We start from the raw sequence: 19,921 nt of genomic DNA, 5'->3' as shown, positions 1-19,921 counted from the left end.
GTAAAGCTGGTAAAGAAACTAGACACATTTGAGAGCAGATGGAATGTAGTGAAGATAGACAACATTGGATGCTGAGAAAACCATGCTCAGTGTATTCCTCTCCTAAGTTATACTTTGGGTTAATAGGAATTAGTGGATGTGTCCTTTTTGTCATATGTTTTATGTTTTGAAGTAAGGGTCTCATAATATAGCCCTGGCTGCCTGGGAGCTCTGCAGACGAGTCTGGTTTTGAACCTGCCTTAATCAGCGTCTTCCTGAATGCTGGGTTTATAGGTATTAACTACCATATCCAATAATGAAGTTGTATTAAATGCTATTCAGCAGCTTTCTTCTTTTTAAACAAAATTATTGTATATAATTTCTATGCCATAAAGTTCTTTTTAAGTATAGAAAGCAGTAATCGCCACTTTTTTCTTTCCTTTTTTTTTTTTAAAGATTTATTTATTATATATAAGTACACTGTAGCTGTCTTCAGACACTCCAGAAGAGGGCGCCAGATCTCGTTGTGGATGGTTGTGAGCCACCATGTGGTTGCTGGGATTTGAACTCTGGACCTTCGGAAGAGCAGTCGGGTGCTTTTACCCACTGAGCCATCTCACCAGCCCCCCTCCTTTTTTTTTTTTAAGGATTTATTGGCTTAGAGTGACGTGGCACGGATCTTCTTGGTGGCAGGGGTGTATAGCTGTGACTCCTCCCACCTTGGTAAAATAGGAAGCAGAACTGGAATCTGGTTTTGCAACAGTTCCATCAACCTAAAGTTTCTTTCTGTCTGGCTAGTCATGCCCACTCTCCTTGAGCTCTACCACTACTGCGGAGCTACAGTTCCTTTGCTTTTAATCTGTAAATTATACTAATTGGTTTTCTAATTTAGAACTGTATTTTAGAAAGCTATGATTCAAATAATTACACTGGAGCCCCCAACTTAATCCAGTTTTACCTGCATGTATGTATGTACATCACAAATGTGCCTGGTGCTAAAGTCAGAAAAGTATTGAGTCCTCTAGAACTGTAGTTATAGATGGTCCCGAGTCACCATGTGCTAGGAACTTACTAGCAACAAGTGCTCTTAACCACTGAGCTGTGTCTCCAGCCCTATCTAATGGATTCTTAACATGGCGTTATTGAGTGGATTTCACGGGATCTTTGGTCCCCTGAAGTTATAAATGAATCTTGTCATGTATAACATTCAGGAAGAAAGTTCAAAGATTTTTGTAGTTTTTATAAGCCACAGAGGAGTAAAACCTGTCTGTCTTCTCTATGCCTAAGAATTTGCTTAACAGAATTTTTTTCAAAAAAGGAGAGAAATTTTTTTGTGAACTCTTGAGGTACATGTCTGCCTATGTCTTATTACTATTCCTACATATGTAGTAGCTTGCCTTAACTCTCTTGTCTCTTTGTTCCACCCCCTCCCCCAGTGCTGGGAATAGGATTAGGACCTCACACAAGTTAGGCAAGCATTGTACCACCAAGCTATCTCTCTAGGTGCCCCTCTTCCCATATATTTTTAAACATTGTTCCTCCCCCCCCCCCAGCATTTATATTTTCAAATAAGTTTGGTACCATTCTGATTTTCATTTCTGTGTAGAGAACATCTTATTTAGGTGTGCTTGGTAGTCTTCTCTGTCTCTCCAGCACTGGAGAAGCAGAGCCTGAAGGATCAACACAAGCTGAAGTCCAACCAGTGGTAGATACTGTCTCCAAAAAAAAAAATCATATTATTGGTGAGCTTTCGTGCAACTTCTATTTGAGCTGTTGGGACTTTCAACAGTGTATTTTGTACTACACCTCCATGTTGATCCAAGGAAATTAACATTTCTTTAGACCAGGAAAGTGTTTGCTTCTTTTTTGGTTGTTGATTTTTATTGTAGTTCTCTACTTTATACTTAGTTTTAAATAATTTTCGTTTGTGTAGTTCTGGCTGGCTGGGTACTTGCTGCATAATCCATTCTGTCCTTGAACTCAGAGAAATCTGTCTTGTCTCCGCTGAGTGCTGGGATTAGAGTGAAAGTGCTAGTATAGTTTTGTAAGTACTTGAAGCTAGGAGACAGCATACTGAAGCTTTTTAAGAGAGCTGACCTTCCTGCCTTTAATAAAACAGCACCTAAAATTTTGTCTCTTCTCCTTAAAAGTTAGATGTTGGCAAAACTGTTTTATTTAAAAGAAGATGATTTAGAGGTCTCAGTCTGGTCAGCTTGCCCCTTTGAGGCCTCTTTAGTACAAATGCCTTAGCACCAGGATCACGTGGTAGACAGGAAGCAGATAGAGAAGAGGCAAGGAACAAAATAGTTCTTCTCAGGGCATATTCTTAGGGATCTCTCCTCTGACAAGATCCTACTTGCTTTTCAGATTTCCCAATTGTGTTGTCATATTGTGAATCCATGGAGGGATTCGTCCATTGTTTATGTCAGAGCCCTTAAGATCCGATCACTTCCCTAAAGCTCATCATCTGGCAGTCACTACATTTCATATTCAGCCATATTGAGATACCTTTTGATAGACTGCATCTCTACAGTGTCCAAGACCCTGTCACCTCTTACCTAGCCCACTTTGTCCCTGTTCTACATGTGCTATGCTAAATCGCATAAAACCTCAAGTCACATCACTCTGGGAAACTAGTCTTACTGTGATCTTTACTCTTTTGTTGCTTATCCCTCTTTTTCATTTCGTAACATGTGTATCTCTGCCCCAGGGAGTTCACCCCTTTACCCCTGAATCATCTTGGAATCTCAATTCAGATGTTGCACAGTCAAAGCTGCTCTTTGATCTTCATGTGATTTCCTTTAATCCTCATTTTTGTCTATTATATATGAGAGGAATAGCCACTTCCAGTATCTTTGTGTAGAGTAGTTAAGTTAAAATTGGGGAAGGAAAGGTTCAAACCCCTACTAGTTAATGCTCACTGTTAATCTGCTCTCTGTTAAGTTATTGTAAACCCCTGGCTTTCCTGGGTTTCCCTCTGACATATTTTCAAGCTCTGTTAATTCTAATTTGTTCTCATACATAAGGGGAGTCTACAGCTGTATAAGGATTGAGTTCTAGTTTACCCATTGTTCTTGGCTTCCATGTCCAGGTCTGCTTCATTTATCATTTGAATGGCAGGTTAATGTTTTTCCTGGTATGCTATAGGGAGCCTTAAAAAGTATTCACCAATGACTTATCAGGGTCTAATTTAGGAAGTTCATACAGCATTTTGTAAAAGCTGATAGTCTGAAGTGGGAAGCTATGCTGGTGAGATCAGTTGCACAGTTTTAAGATGTTGGAGAAGAGGAAATGCAGACTTAAAACTAGCTTTGGACTTATGAAGCCTTTTCTTTCTATTTTCCTACAAGACATCAGTGTCTTTGTACATAGCATATTAGCTATTTATAGATCACATGAACGATAATCTTTCCAAAAAGTTTTGCCTATTTGGCAAAAGTATGGTTAAAATCTTGATGAGTATGTATTTAGAAGACAGAATGACAATGGGAGGTGCTTTTGGGGGCACGGTCTCACTGTGTAACCTCCACAGACCTCAAATTTCCAATCTTGCCTCAGCTTCCAGAGTGCCTGGGTAACCATTATATCCAACCTCAAAGTTTTACCTTGTAACAAACAGACCCAGGGGCATTATTGTTAAAATGTAAGACCTCAAGTGTTTTGAGTTTTTATATTTCTGTGTTGTTGTTATTCTAGAACTTTTTATCTGTAACAGTCCAGTTATCTGTCCCGTTCTTTCTTTTTTTCCTCTCTCACACACCTCTAGTATGTGTTTCCTTTATAAACAAGGAAAGAAGTTTGGGGTTTCGTTGTTGATTTGTTGGGGTTTTTTTGTTTGTTTGTTTGTTTGTTTCTGTAATTCACCCTGGATTCTTCTGAATACAGGTTAAAGGGAGGCCTAATTGAGCTCTCTGGCTTTATAGAAGGACCTTATACTTACCCACTGTAAAAGCAAGATAATGGCAGCTGTGAGATCTGGGATATTATTCATTGTGGTGGTGATGAAGATAGATTCTGTTTTCCATTCTTCATCCTTTCATATAAAAAGGATTGAAGTGAGAACTGGAAAGATAGCCAGCCCAGTGGTTAAAAGCAAGTACAGCTTCTGCATAGGACCCAAGTCTCGTGTTTGCACTCCATGTCAGGTAGTTTACAACCACCTGTAACTTCATCTCCAAGGCATCTGATGCCCCCTGCTCTTCTCCTTGGGCATTTGTACTCATATGCACATACTTATCCATAAATATATGCAAATACACATAATTCAAATGAAGCAGATCTTTTTTTTTAAAGGTCAAAGTCTAAACCTTTTCACTTTTATTTCTTTGCTGGGGAGGACATGCACCATGCTTTCTGCCTACTGGCATGTCACTTGGCCGCGAACAGATGGGCTGAAGAGCGCATGCTGCTCAGCTAAAGCCTTCTGTATCCGTCTATTAGCATACATACCTGTGCCCTAGCCTCCATCTACCTTTTTGGGTCTGCTAGTGAGATTTTCTTTAAAGGGAGGGGTGGGCAAAGGATACTACCTAAGCATTCTAACCTTGTTCTTACAGTTTAGACTAAGTCTGTCCAGATGATTGTCATTTTTGAGACTAGGCCTCCACTGTATTTAAGGCTGCTCCCCTGAACATAGATTAAAGGAATATGGAGTATACCACCATGCCTGGTTGTTTAGATGTTTGCTGTGGTTTGGTTTTGTTGTTGATGTTTTGTTCTTCTAAGTCGTCTAAGATAGGGTCTCATTATAATCCTGGCCAACCTAGAATTTATAGGCAATCCTTCTGCCTCAGCCTCTCAACTGCTGGGATTATAGGCAAGAGCTGGTGCTTGTTATAGTGTGTGTGTGTGTGTGTGTGTGTGTGTGTGTGTGTGTGTTTTGAGCTTCCCTTTGACTTTCATCTCTTTACATTTTAGAGAAGGGCATTCTGCAAACCTAATAACGATGTCTTATCCCAGTCTTTCTTGAAACATCCTCATAGGTATTAGGAATTTTTAGAATAAGGAAACAAGACATTATTAAACTGAAATAGCATTCATTCTCAATATAGCTGTGGATCACTTTTATGAAAAGTTAGCTGCAGATCCATCTCTGACCTCCATACACTTTTGCCATGAACAGTATGTGATCTTTCAAGCTTTCTTATTTGGAACATCATGTGGATGCTGACATTTTCAGTAGTTTCTAAGATAGTAATCATAAAACTAGTATAAGAGACTTGGGAGTAGCTTTCAAATGCAGGTTCTGAATACTATTCTCAGAGAGTAATTTAATGGAGTTCTTCATTTATACCTAGCTTACTTTATTGCATGTAAAACACAGTTTAACTTTGATTAATTCCATCTTCAGTGTTAAATACTGAGAGTTAATTGAGCACAGCTATTTTAGGTGACAGTCATTTTAATCTTGCCCGTGGAAACTCAGCTTCTGGAAGACTTACTGTTCACAAAGGCAAATGTTACCTTCACTGGTTTATTCTTGCCTAAAACTTAAACTTTGGGTTTTGTATACTAGAAAATTGTTGCCACCACTCCCCGCAAGAACTATGATGTAAATGATCAGATCTTTATTTTGCTAAATGAAAACACTAAAAATAAATAGCAATGAAAAAAAGGACATTTTCATACCTTACCACAAACAGCCACCAAAAATAGAAGTAAAATGTGAGAACACAACCTCATGACACTAGACTTTTAAGTGGAATACATGCTGATTTGATTGAGCAAAATGTGTTCTATTTTACTCTTTTAAAAATATTTGACCATATGGTAATAAGTACTTTCTTATGAACGGTGTTTGAGAACTGATGCTTGGTATTTGTATAGTGAGTAGCAAACATACGTCTCATGTCTTCTCTTTTCTTACCAGTTCGTTCCTTCGGTACAGAAGACAGACCAACAGATCGTCCAATACCGCCTCGAGATGAAGTCTTTGAATATATTATATTCCGCGGGAGTGATATTAAAGACCTCACTGTTTGTGAGCCACCCAAACCACAATGTTCTTTGCCTCAGGACCCGGCTATTGTTCAGGTAACTGAAGCAAGTTGCCTTTCAGAGGTACAGTTACACTCGTTAGGCTTGGCTTTTGCCTTTCCTGAACCTTCATGTAACATACTAATTAGAAGTTACTTGAGCACATAAAGTGACTGGAGTGATGTTCTTCTAGAAGTTTCTTTGGAATCTTAAGTTGAAACTGATAAGTAGCTGGAGAATTTAAATAAATTTTATAATGTTTTCTAGTTTCAACACTACTACGTTGTTACAATGGCTAGCATTTATTGAAAGTTAGCTGTGTAAGACTTGTTGTTGTTTTGGGTTTTTGTTTGTTTGTTTGTGGGGGTTTTTTTGGTTTTGGTTTTGGGATTTTTGTGGTTTGTTTTTTGGGTTTTTTTTTGGTTTTTCAAGACAGGGTTTCTCTGTGTAGCCCTGGCTGTCCTGGAACTCACTCTGTAGACCAGGCTAGCCTCAAACTCAGAAATCCGCCTGCCTCTGCCTCCCGAGTGCTGGGATTAAAGGTATGAGCCACCACTGCCTGGCTAGGCTAGTACTGAACTCTTATCGGGACTCCTCTTGGATATCCAGTTTTTGCCCTGTGTCATGGAGATTCTACAGCTTTGGATCTGCAAGACTGGCCTTTTCACACACTCTAGCAATTCCTAGATGGAGTAGATTTGGGGTGGGCCAACTCAAAGCCTTGGATCTGTGCCTGGGAGGTAGCTGTCAGCCCACCAGCTCTCCCTCACCCGCACCACCAGGGCAAGCTTTCTAGCTAGCACTGCCCTAGTTAAACCACCCAATGCAGTAGCCAGTGAGGGGCAAATCCAGCTCTCCTGCTCTCTCACCTGGCTTGAAGTGGTGAGAGGGTGGGTGGACATCTCTCCCTTGCCCAAGCCACCTCATGGCAGACTAGTTAGCCAAAGAATTCTTAGAATTGAATGTTTGCATCTTTTATTAAAAACAGATGTACCCGCTAGGCAAGTATGCCCATTGGTGCAGTTCCAGCACTTCAGAGGTAGCAATAGGGTGCACAGCAGGAGGCTGAGGTTTTTCTCTCCTATGTATTGACCTGGGGACCAGACTAGGCTATGCAGATCTTACCTAGAAACTAAATAAAGGTTGGGGGGTGGGGGGCGCAGGAGGCAAGGATTGTAGTCTTCACAGAGGTTCTCTTGGATATATCTTATTTGTAATCTTTTTTCCTGTCATAACTTTTATTTCAAATGTTGCTTTTTCAACAAGTCATGCATTGGAAAGTTTTAGTTTTCCACAAATTACTTTTAAAATATATATCTTTCCTAAGAGTTTTCTTCTGGCTGTTAAAGGAAAATATTAGCCCATCTAAGTGAAATGAGGCAAAGAGTGTAGCTCAGTAGAGTGCTTGCCTAGCATAAACAAAGTCCTGGGTCTAGTCTCTAGTACCAGGGTTAGAAAAAAGAAATATGAAATATTTATTAAAATAAAATTTTTAATAAAAGTACCTTGATAATAAATTTTTCTGAATATAAAAGAAGCTTTTTGATAAGAAATTGGAACTTTCATCCTTTCAGACTAGATCTTTGTCTTTTAATTTTTATCTTGGTGCAACAGAATCTTAAGTAACCTTAACAAAACATTAGTCTTTTAAGCTGAGAAAGAAGAGACAATGCTGTACTAGGGGTGGCTCCCCATGCCAGCCCCTGCTGTTACCTTATTTAATGTCTTTTACATACGTCATTATTCAGTTACCTACTTTGAGTAATGAGCTTTGTGGAAACAAAAGCATAGGTGAACATAAATTAGAATGGTATTGAGGGACTACTTATAACCATAAATCTTCACTCGTGCAATCATGTATATTGCGTTCCTGGCATGTGCTCTTATTAGCAGAGAACAAAAGGTAAGGTCTGAACTAGCACGATAGCTAGGTAAGTAAAGGTGCAAGAGGCCGAGCCTGATGACCTGAGTTCATCCCTAGGAAACAAGATAGAAGAGGATTGACTGACAAGTTATTGTCCATTCCTCTATTTTACACATCAAAGCACCTCCCCCACACAACAATAAATGCTTTTTTTTTGTTAAACTAAAGATCTTACCATAAATTAGCTTATATCCCTATAGTCTTCAACAGAATTCATATTTATATTGTAGAATGTTTTATAAGATCATTAACAATATGTGTATTATAAATTGAGTTTTTATATATATATATATAATATATATATGTGTGTATATATATATATATATATGTTTTTTGGGTTTTGTTTTTTTGTTTTTGTTTTGTCTGTCAAGACAGGGTTTCTCTGTATAGCCCTGGCTGTCCTGGAACTCACTCTGTAGACCAGGCTGACCTCGAACTCAGAAATCCACCTGCCACTGTCTCCCAAGTGCTGGGATTAAAGGTGTGCACCACCACTGCCCGGCTATAAATTTTTTTAAATTTAGTAGGTTGATCACTTTATTTCAGTAAAAGGAGGAAAGTTTTTTATCTTGGCTTATAATTTCAGAACCTTTAGTTCACCTTGTTAGGTCTGTTGTTTGAGGTCTGAGAGTAGGCACGCTGCCATGCAACAAGAATATATGGCTGAGGGTGCTCTCCTCCTATTGGCCAAGAAGCAGGGAAAACATGTGCGTGAGAGAGGGCATTCATCCTTCATTCTCTTTTGTTCCCTCTGGATTTGAAGCCTTTGACGGCTCCCACATTCAGGACAGTTGTCTGAATATTCAGCTCTGGAGAAGGCTTTCACAGAGTGTGCTTTACTGATAGGTCGTCTAAGTGCATCTCAGAACAATTAAGTTGACTAGATAAACCATCATATTACAGCTTATTATAAATGTTCCTTGACTTAATCTAAAGATCTTAAAACATAAACAGTTTTGTGTAGGATGTTTGTTTCTGCGTCCTTTTCTATGAATTCAACAGTAGGCCTCCGGTAATAGAAAACAAAAAGGGTCTGGAAAGATGGCTGACTGGGTAAAGGAACTTGGAACCAAGTCTGAAGACCTGAGTTCAGTCCTCAGAACCCTCATAGTAGGAGAAGAGAACTGCCTCTACAAAGTTGTCCTCTGACGTATACATGAATGCATAAACAGTACACACCAAACGAATGAATTGGTGTGAGATCATTAAAGGAAATTTATACATGAGAGGGTTTTTTTATGTTGATCAGACTACAACCCATTATTTCTGAATGGTTCCTGCTTGCTTTTTGTTTGTTTTTGTTTTGGAGACCAGATCTTTCTTTTCTTTTTTTTAAGATTTATTTATTTTTATTTATATGAGTACACTGTAGTTGTCTTCAGACACACACCAGAAGAGGGCATCAGATCCCATTACAGATGGTTGTGAGCCACCATGTGGTTGTTGGGAATTGAACTGAGAACTTCTGGAAGAGCAGTCAGTGCTCTCAACCTCTGAGCCATTTCTCCAGCCCAGATCTTTCTATTATGTATCTCTGGTCATCCTGGAATTCACCATGTAAACCAAGGTGACCCCAAACTTACAGAGGTCTATCTGCTTCTGCCTCCTGAGTGCTGGCATCTGTAAGCCCAGCAAGTAATTTTTCTATAAGCAGTACTTTATGAACCTAAGCTGCTGTTTATTTATACCCTAAATCTATTCCAAAACTAAACTCAAAAGAGGAATTTATCATAGAAAAAGAATTTGTAAATAACATTAAATGTGATAGGTATAAGTAGATATATTGGGGTTGAGAGTTAGCTCAGTATTTAAGAACACTGGCTGCTCTTGCAGAGATCCAAGTTCAAGTCCCAGCACCACATGGCAGCTCCCAAGAAGACAAATATTGAAGTAAGGTTGTTAACTATTATATTAGGTATATACTGTAAGTCATTATAATTGCCTTTTTAATCTAACTCTTAAACTCAGCATGTTTTTAAAAAGCTTAAAAAATACCTAATCTTTGTTATACACATGTAGTTTGGAATTTAGAAGAATAACCTGTGGTATTCTTTCAGTCTTCACTAGGTTCGTCATCATCTTCATTCCAGTCGGTGGGTTCCTATGGACCTTTTGGCAGGATGCCAGCATACAGTCAGTTCAGTCCAAGTACATTAGTTGGGCAGCAGTTTGGTGCTGTTGGTGTTGGTATGTGGTGATAATTTTTCTTTTTCTTTTTTCTCAATTTCTTAACTACAAAGGTATAGATAACTTGCCAAAACTTTTGAAAATGTCATTTTTAAGATTATAAGTACTTATGTTGCAGTGTTATAAACTGGGCAGCATGTTTATAATCCTAACACTTGGGAAATGGAGGCAGGAGGAAAAGTTTGAGGTAATCCTCAGAAAGAGCAAGCTTGAGGCTTGTATAAAATATATAACATATGGGATCTTGTCTCGAAAACGGGTGTCATTTAAAGAGCTGGAGAGATGGTTTAGCAGTTAAGAGTACATACTGGGGCTGGAGGGATGGCTCAGCAGTTAAGAGCATCGACTGCTCTTCCAGAAGTTCTGAGTTCAATTCCCAGCAACCTCATGGTAGCTCACAATCCTGGGATCTGTAATGGGATCTGATGCCCTCTTCTGGTGTATGTCTGGTGTATGTCTGAAGACAGCTTGTCTTAGTTAGGGTTTTACTCCTGTGAACAGACACCATGACCAAGGCAAGTCTTATAAAAAACAACATTTAATTGGGGNTGGCTTACAGGTTCAGAGGTTCAGTCCATTATCATCAAGGTGGGAGCATGGCAGTATCCAGGCAGGCATGGCACAGGAGGAGCTGAGAGTTCTATGTCTTCATCCAAAGGCTGCTAGTGGAAGACTGACTTCCAGGCAACTAGGGTGAGGATCTTATACCCACACCCACAGTGACACACCCATTCCAACCAGGTCACACCTATTGCAACAAGGCCACACCTTCAGATGGTGCCACTCCCTGGTCCAAGGATATACAAACCATCACACAGCTACAATGTACTCATATAAAGAGTACATACTGCTCTTACCCAAGACCCAGGTTTGATACCCAGCACCGCATGTAGTATAACCATTTTTAACTCCAGTTCAGGCGATTCAGTGCTCTCTTCAGACCTAGGGTTCTTGCACACAAGTGCATATCCTCTAAGCCACATACATTGAAACATTTAATGGATGAAGGAGCAAACAAATAAGCAGTTAATCCTCCTAACCCACCAAATATGTTAACTCAGAGTAACACATTAGTCCACAGTTTAAAAAAATTAATCTAGCCCCAAACCCACTTTTCATGAAGTGCAGAATCTTATGTATAAACACAGATGGCATTTGCAGGCATGATAGGTGTGTGGGAATCTGAAGTATCTTATTAACCACTAGCCTGGCTGCACACCACATGGTAAAATGGGGACTGTCTGCTCCTCCATCACATGGCTGACCAAAAGCTTTGGCTTACTGCATATGGCTTATGGCTAACTAGCCTAGGAAATACTTGGAAAGAACAATTTCTACTAAATCGCTGTGCTTTCTAATTACTATAAAGTAGACTAACTGTAGTCAACAGTCTTAAATTTGGAGCTATTTATAGTATTACTATTCTTTCATAATACTTCTATTTGCCATTGGCTTCACTGGATTACATTATTTAATTTCTTTCTGTAATAAGAGCTTCTAAAAAATAGTGGAAATCGCCAGGCGTGGTGGTGCACGCCTTTAATCCCAGCACTTTGGAGGCAGAGGCAGGCGGATTTCTGAGTTAGAGGCCAGCCTGGTCTCAAAGTCAGTTCCAGGACAGCCAGGGCTACACAGAGAAACCCTGTCTCAAACAAACAAACAAAAAAAGTGGAGATCAACAGTTCAACACAATAAAGATTTTGGAACTCAGTACAACAAACACAAATGTCCAGGGCTGGAGAGTTAGACATTAAGGACTACGAGTTAGCTAATGAATTTCAGATCCCTATTAGTTAAAAACAAGCTAAATTACTAAAAAAACTAGGCACAGCAGTTGAGAGGGATAGAGAGGCCAGGGGCAGAGATGAACGAATCCCTGGAGCTTGCTTCCAGCCAGTCCAGATGCATTAGTGATTTCAGTTTAAAAAAGAAGATGAGGAACAACTAAGGAAGATAACCCAATGTTGACCTTTGGCCTTGACACACACATACTTGCATATACATGTACAAACAAGTGCCTCAAACACACACATGCATACATAGTTAAAAAAAATAGAAACCAGGCATAGTGACACACACATTTCATTCCAACAGGCAGATTTCTGGGTTCAAGGCCAGCCTGGTCTACCGAGCCAATTCTAGGACAGCCAGGGCCAAACAAAGAAACCTTGTTTCTCCCCTCCCCAACCACCTCCAAAAGGGAAAAAAAAAAAAATGCAGAGGTCCCATAAACATGTAAAAAGGGTGTCCAATAAAAAAAATAGTACAGGGCTGGTGAGATGGCTGAGTGGGTAAGAGCACCCGACTGCTCTTCTGAAGGTCCAGAGTTCAAATCCCAGCAACCACATGGTGGCTCATATCCATCTGTAACCGAGATCTGGTGCCCTCTTCTGGAGTGTCTGAAGATAGCTACAGTGAACTTACATATAATAAATAAATAAATCTTTAAAAAAAAAAAACACATTATCTAAAAAAAAAAAAAAAAGTACAAAGCAAGAGTAGTACAGATACTAGAGTGCTTGCCTTGCACGAAGGAGGCCTTAGGGGCTGATGCAGGCACCACATTAACTGCGTGGGCTAGTGCATACTTGAGTGCCCAGCACTGAAGTAGAGGCAGAGGGTCTAAAGTTTGATTGATTGATTGATTTTTAAATTTATTTACTTAAATTGTGTGTGTGTGTGTCTTTCTGCCTGCTTGGGTGCATTTATGTATATACATATGTGCAGGAGCCCATGCCATCATGAGAAGCATCACATGCCCTAGGACTGTGGGTGCTGGAACCACACCCAGGGCCTCTGCATGAGCAATAATGTTCTCCACTGCTGAACCATCTCTCTAACACTGAGGCAGAGGATCTAGACATGAAAGGTTTGTGGATAGCTGCCTTCAAAAATAAATAAATCACAGTGAGGTACCCTTTCTTTGCTATCAGTTTATTTACTCCAGTTGATAAGTTCAACAGGAATAATTTAACACAGGTTTGCTGGTATGCCATGGTATGCTGAAGTTCAGTTCTCTTAACAGGCAGAATGGCAGAATGTTGACCAAATAACATTTTAGTTGGTTAATCAACCAGCTGTTTGATGGTTCTCTTAGGTCTCCAGTATTAAATAATATTTTAAAGATTTTTTTCTATTTGGAGCGGGTGGGGGTGTTCAGAAAAGGATCAAATCCTATAGAACTGGAGTTACAGGCGGTTGTGAGCCACCTGGCATGAGGGCTGGGAGCTGAACTCAAGTCTTCTACAGGAGTACTGTGTACTCGTAACTGCTAGGCCATGTCCAGTCCTTTGTATAGATTAATTTTTTAATTAGCAAGAATAGAAAAAGGCACCGAGACAGTGGAAAAGAACAGTCATACATACTAATAACAAAGCACATAAGGGTCACAACTGCTGTCAGTCTTCATAGTAATACAGAGGTCAGTTAATTAGAATTCTTTAACAATCCTGAATAATGGCTGGACATGGCAGTGCATACCTTTAATCCCAGAACCTGAAAGGGAGAGACAGGCAGGTATCTGTGAGATTGAGTCCAGCCTGGTCTACATAGTAAGTTTCAGTTAGTCCAAATCACTGATCCTATCAGGGCCCACAGACAAGTTACATAGGCCACAAAAAATAAATTTGGAATTATAAAGGTATTTCAAATGAGTAAATAATTTGAAGTAGTGCAAACTAGTTGGCCAGTAACAGATTAAAGATGAATTCACAAAGACCACCTACAGAACACATTGCCGGCATTTCTGATCTGAACAAAGTATTGAACTATGTAACACAGCACTGCTTACAATAGTAGGGCAGTAAGGAACACCACATACCCGGAGTGAAAGATGCAGAGGACTTCTGTGGTGGTTTCCCTCACTGGACATGAATCAAACTGCCCACATTCTCCAGAGGACATTTGACAATGAAGGACCCTAAGTCCGTTTTGGCTTTTAAAAGTAGGCCTGTATTGGTATGTGGTGGATAGAGAGTCTAGGGTGTTGGGACAACTTCTAATAACAAAGCGTTGTCTGACCCAGACTGCAGTGAATGCTGAAGTTGAGGTCACCCTGCTCCACAGAGAACCACAGAACTGCTGAGAAACTAAAGCTCTACCACCTGAACAGCTAATCCATTCTTATGGTTTGAGAGTCAAAACATTTCAGGTGACACACTCTCCTAAATTGATTCAGATTCAAGATTCAAGTCAGAATCCCATCAGTCTTTTTAAAATAGAAGTTTAAAGTCTATACCACCCAATTTCAAGAATTACAAAGAATATTAAGAATTGTGAATTAGGGCTTGTGAGATGGCTTAGTGGGTAAGAGCACCCGACTGCTCTTCTGGAGGTCCGGAGTTCTAATCCCAGCAACCACATGGTGGCTCACAACCATCCGTAACGAGATCTGACTCCCTCTTCTGGAGTGTCTGAAGACAGCTACAGTGTACTTATGTATAATAAATAAATAAATCTTTTTTTTTTTTTTTAAGTGATTGGGAGGCTCATGCCTATTACCCCAGTACCTGGAAAGCTGAGGCAGGAAGACTTTGAATTTGAGGCTAGTCTGGCTTACATAGCAAATAATAATGATTATTGTTTGAGGAAAGTTACAGACATGAATCAGTAGTAGAATTGAATCAAGGAGCAGGAGGCATGGTGACATTACAAGGTACAGTTTGCTGTCATTGAATTGGCATTCCAGCAGACAGCATCAAGGTGGTCAGAGCACACACCCTCAGCTTTGTGTTCACCTTGCCTAGCAACACAAATAGGATCTTTTAAAATACTCACTACTTTCCTAGGGTTACAGGGATGATATTTGGTGTCTTCCAGAGCTGAGCAGCGCAGACACCCGACTGGAATATGCCTGGGTGGGTGAGATTGCTCCCATGGGTGAGACTGCTACATTCTGGTGGTCCATTTTTAGGGGTTTGAGGAGTAGAGTTATCAAATTAGGAGGGTTCTGGGGAGCAGCAAAGTGTCTTAAATGGCATGGCTGAAGTGATTAGAAGTAGTTGAAAACTGGAGTTGACTACTCTGGAAATGAGCAGATTACATTGCAAGAGCTAAGTGTAAATGCTTTACAGTTTACACAGGTTCAAATACACAGAAGTGATGTAAAAGGGGCAGAGAACCAGGGCTTTATAAGCAGAGGTAGTAGTTAATAAAGAGGGTCCCAAACACTATAATGGGGTAATTATATTTGTATTTTGTAAGAGCTAATTTAATACCATCATAGAGTGGTATTTAAATTAGGGTATTTAAATTATAGGGTTTTTCAAATACAGGAACAACCTTGATTGACTATTAAGAGAGTAAAGAGTGCTGTATAAATAAAGGTTCAACTACTCATGATGTTGCACAAACTTAGGGAAGATTGGTGGAACAAGTATGCCAGAGAACTACATTCTTTTAGTCATTGTGTTATTCATGATTCCCACTCTGTCTCTGCTTTGGCAGAATGCACAGCACAGTTCCTTCAGAGTGGGAAGTATTACAGTCTGTTGTCTACCGACTTAAATGGTGGAAAGCTCTAACTGAAGCATTGTGGGCTCACCTGTTGGTACAATAATTGAAATTAATATGTGTCTAATACATTGTTTCTGCTATTCATCATTTGATTGTGTCCTTATTTTTGCAAGTTCCTAAGGCAGTGCTACATGCATTCCAAACGCTGTTAGCTTGAAAGTATAGGACTACATAGTCCCATTTTTTCACCCTACACTCCATAGATTTCCCAAATTGCTTTGTTTAATTTTAAGGGTTATTAATGTTAAGATTTATTTATTTATTTTGTATAGTGTTCTGCCTGCATGTATGCCTGCAGGTCAGAAGAGGGCTCTGATCCATCTCTCTAGCTCAGGATTTTTAAGTTTTATAAAGTGCAGAGTGACCAAGACAATCAGGAAAATGCTGATCTTCTTAAAATCTTTTCAAGCTGGAAACTCTTTGACATCCTTTGGAACAGAAGCATCAAATAGTGGTACCTTATCCCAGAGCAATGCAGTTGGTTCCGCCTTCACACAAGACACGAGATCTGTAAAACCACAGCTAGCCCAAGGTAAGCTGCACTGCCCATTGAGTACTTGCCTAACTTCTATATTAGTTTTTGCCTTGCTCAGAAGGTTTATAAACAACATACATCATTGGTGTTTGCCTCTTTAAATTTTTTTTTAGAGATTTATTTATTTATTTATTATATGTAAGTACACTGTAGCTGTCTTCAGACACTCCGGAAGAGGGCATCAGGTCTCATTATAGATGTTTGTGAGCCACCATGTGGTTGCTGGGATTTGAATTCAGGACCATAGGAAGAACAGTCAGTGCTCTTAACCGCTGAGCCATCTCTCCAGCCTCCACCTCTTTAAATTTTTGGGACAGGGGTTTCACTGGTTATCTTAGGCTAGCTCAATATGTTCTCAGAGCATTCCTGCTTCAGCCTTCTGAGTGGTGGGATTACAGGTGTGTGCCAACATACTTGACTGGTTCAGGATTTTATTTTCCCTAGTTACTATATTACAATAAGTGTTTTGCTACTATTTTTTTTTATTTTTATGCATTAAAATTGAAATAATATGCATTGTTTAACATTTGTTTACAAAGTTTATCAGATTAGTCCCAGATTTGCCACTGAAGGTTGAACTATAGTAGGTTAATTTGATAACCCATCCAAAGACGTAGACTGTTGCTATTCGTGTCTTTTGAATCTTACCTAACACCCCACAGGATATAAATGCATCTGTCTCTGATTACCACAAAAGAACCGTCTTGTAGTGCTTCTGAAAATGCAGGTCCTGATTGAGATCTGCACTGGTGGACTCGGAGCCTAGACATTTTAACAATTTAATAAGCTTAAAGGATCTTATTTTCATTTTGAAAAAGTCTCTTTTTCTACCAGTCTCATAATCTTTAATCATTCAGCCTTGTTTATGCTGTGTCCACTGCTTCCATCAGTGCAATGGGGCCATTGTTTTATGTGCAGTATTGCAGTGTAGATCACTTCATAAAGGTGGGACAATTGCGTCAAAGCTGACAATTATCTAAATCAGGCCAGTGCTAAGAAGGGTAGTCTTGTATGTTTTGTTGTTGTGCCTTAAAGTCATTGTAGCCAGTGTTGTCCATGCAGCTGACTTATTGATTGTGGAGCTGGAGAAATGGCTCCAGTTAAAAGGACTTAATTAGTTTTGCCGAGGATCTGAGTTTGGTTCTCAGCACCCAGATGGGACAGCTCAGAACTGCCCATGATTTCAGCTGCAGTGGGATCTAAACTGATAATCTCTGGTTTCCATGGGCACTGAAACATGCCCTCACACACAAACATAATTAAAAGTAAAAATTTAAATATATACATGTGTAATTGTTTTAAATATTTTAAAGATGTTCTATAAATAACTAGGAAATAGAAGAATAAGGAATGAAACAAAACCAAAGTCTTGCTTACATTTTGTTATGGTTTTTTTTTTTTTCAGACTTTTCTAGGCTAATATAAATGTATATTTGCTCTTTACTTAAAAAAAAAAAAAATAAGCCTGGGGGCTGGAAAGATGCCTCAGTGGTTAAGATCACTGACTGCTCTTTCAGAGGTCCTGAGTTCAATTCCTAGCAACCATCAATAAAATAAGAGCCGATGTCCTCTTCTGGTGTATCAGAAGGTAGCAACAGTGTACTCACATATAATAAATAAATCTTTTTTAAAAAATAAGCCTTAATTTTCTGAATTATGAAATGGGAATTTTCCTTATAATTACCAGATTTTCTGTAAAAATGCAAATTTTGCTGAGTGTGGTAGCTTATGCCTTTAATCTTAGCAGCCTGTAGATAGAAGCAGGCAGATCTCTGTGAGTTCCAGAACAGCGAGGACTACATATTGAAACCCTATGTCTTAGTTGGGATTTTATTGTTATGAAGAGACACCATGACCATAGCAACTCTTATAAAGGAAAGCATTTGGGCTGGCTTACAGTTCAGAAGTTTAGTCCATTATCACCATGGCAGGACACATGGCATTATGCAGGTAGTCATAGTACTGGAGAAAAAACTGGGAATTCTGCATCTTAATCTGCAGGCAGCAGGAGGCTATATGACATACTGGGCACAGTTTAAGCATATAAGACCTCAAAGCCTGCCCACACGGTGACATACTTCCTTCAACAAGGCCACACCTCCTAATAGTTTTACTCCCTCTGGCCAAGAATTTAAACACATAAGTCTGGAGCGTGGGGTGGGGGTGGGGGCAAAACTATTCAAACCACCATACCTTGTCTTAAAAAACAAAAAGAATACAATTTCTTTCCATCTATACAATGCTCTTGGCATTAGTGTCTTCCATAGAATGTGCTTAGTAAATGGTAGTTTTCTTTCTTCCTTTTTTTTTTTGGTGGTTTTGTGTGTGTGTGTGTGTGTGTGTGTGTGTGTGTGTGTGTGTGTGTGTGTGTGTGTGTGGTTTCTTTGAGACAGGGTTTCTCTGTGTGGCCCTGGATGTCCTGGAACTAACTCTGTAGACCAGGCTGGCCTCAAACTCAGAAACCTGCCTGCCTCTGCCTCTGCCTCTGCCTCTGCCTCCCAAGTGCTGGGATTAAAGATGTATGCCACCACTGCCCAGCTGGTAGCTTTCTTAATTAATAGCTAATATCAGACTTGAAGTTTAACAAGAATTTTTTTTTTCTTTTGGTTTTTCAAGACGGGGTTTCTCTGTGTAGCCCTGCCTGTCCTGGAACTCACTCTGTAGACCAGGCTGGCCTCGAACTCAGAAATCTGCCTGCCTCTGCCTCCCAAGTGCTGGGATTAAAGGCGTGCGATACCACACCTGGCTTTAACAAAAATTTATACTAATATAACTATAGATACCTATCCACTGCTACTCACTTAAAAACATCTCTTCTTGCAGAAGACCTACTAGGTTCAGTTCCCTATTGTGCCTCACAACCATCTATAACTTCATTTTCAGGGGAATCTTATGGCCTCTGAGGGCTTTGCACATGTAGTGCACTTCCGTATACACAGGCAAACACTCCTAACACATAAATAAAAATAAAAAATTTAAATTAATAGTTGTCTTAATACAGTCTACATGCTGTAATGGAGATAAAAGAAACAGCTTTCAGTAATAAGAAATCAAAATTATGTATGAAATGTGAGGAAAGTTTGTTGTAATGAGAGAAGTATATTCTGTTCATGGATAAGAATTAGTATTGAGAAGTCTTCTCATGATGTTTAAATTTAAATGGAAATAGTAGAATTTAATAAGCCAGAAAATTGATTATATTTACAATAAACATGGAAATAAAAGGCATTTTTTTACTGGAGCAGGAAAATTAAACTTGGATTGCTGGTAAGATGACTCAGTGGGTAAAGACTTGCCACCAAACCTGATGTTCTGACATAGATCCCAGAAACACACACGCACACGCATACACACACGCGCACACACACGAGGTGGGGGGGGGGGTAATAGAAATTTGAGAAGTAGCTTGGGGGGAAGCAGTTAAGAATATTTGCTGCATTTTTCAGAGGACCCAGGTTTAATTCCCAACACCAATATGGAGAATCACGATATTGCCTAACTCCAATCTCAGGGGGTCCAATTCCCTCTTCTATTCTCTGTGGACACTGAGTGTACATGGTACGTACATGCAAGCAGGCAAAACACTATATACATGAAAATGACAAACTATAAAAAAAATAAATAAACCTGGACATATGTCAGAACATATTTGAAAAATAAAAATAACAAGATTACCTACCTGGTGTAATAAAACTGTAAGAATTAATTTAGAGATGACTAAAAAAGTACAGTGCTGGCCAAGCAGTGGTGGCGCACACCTGTAATCCCAGCACTTGGGAGGCAGAGGCAGGCGGATTTCTGAGTTC

At 39.5% G+C, this 19,921-nt stretch overlaps 1 protein-coding gene across 5 annotated transcripts in view; it reads left to right on the top strand.

Moving 5' to 3' along the window:
- Lsm14a (LSM14A mRNA processing body assembly factor) overlaps positions 1–19,921 on the top strand; it is a 46,464-nt gene that overhangs the window by 10,179 nt on the left and 16,364 nt on the right. For all 5 annotated transcript variants that reach the window (XM_021167869.2, XM_029479449.1, XM_021167868.2 and 2 more), the window contains exons 2-4: positions 5,849–6,012; positions 9,937–10,066; positions 15,990–16,112. In XM_021167869.2, the coding sequence (XP_021023528.1) occupies positions 5,849–6,012; positions 9,937–10,066; positions 15,990–16,112 (417 nt within the window). The remainder of the gene's footprint in view (positions 1–5,848; positions 6,013–9,936; positions 10,067–15,989; positions 16,113–19,921) is intronic.

Source organism: Mus caroli, chromosome 7 (genome assembly GCF_900094665.2).
Source record: "Mus caroli chromosome 7, CAROLI_EIJ_v1.1, whole genome shotgun sequence".
Taxonomy (NCBI): domain Eukaryota; kingdom Metazoa; phylum Chordata; class Mammalia; order Rodentia; family Muridae; genus Mus; species Mus caroli.
The sequence above is the reverse complement of the archived record's forward strand: the minus strand, read 5'-3'. Positions and strand labels throughout refer to the sequence as shown.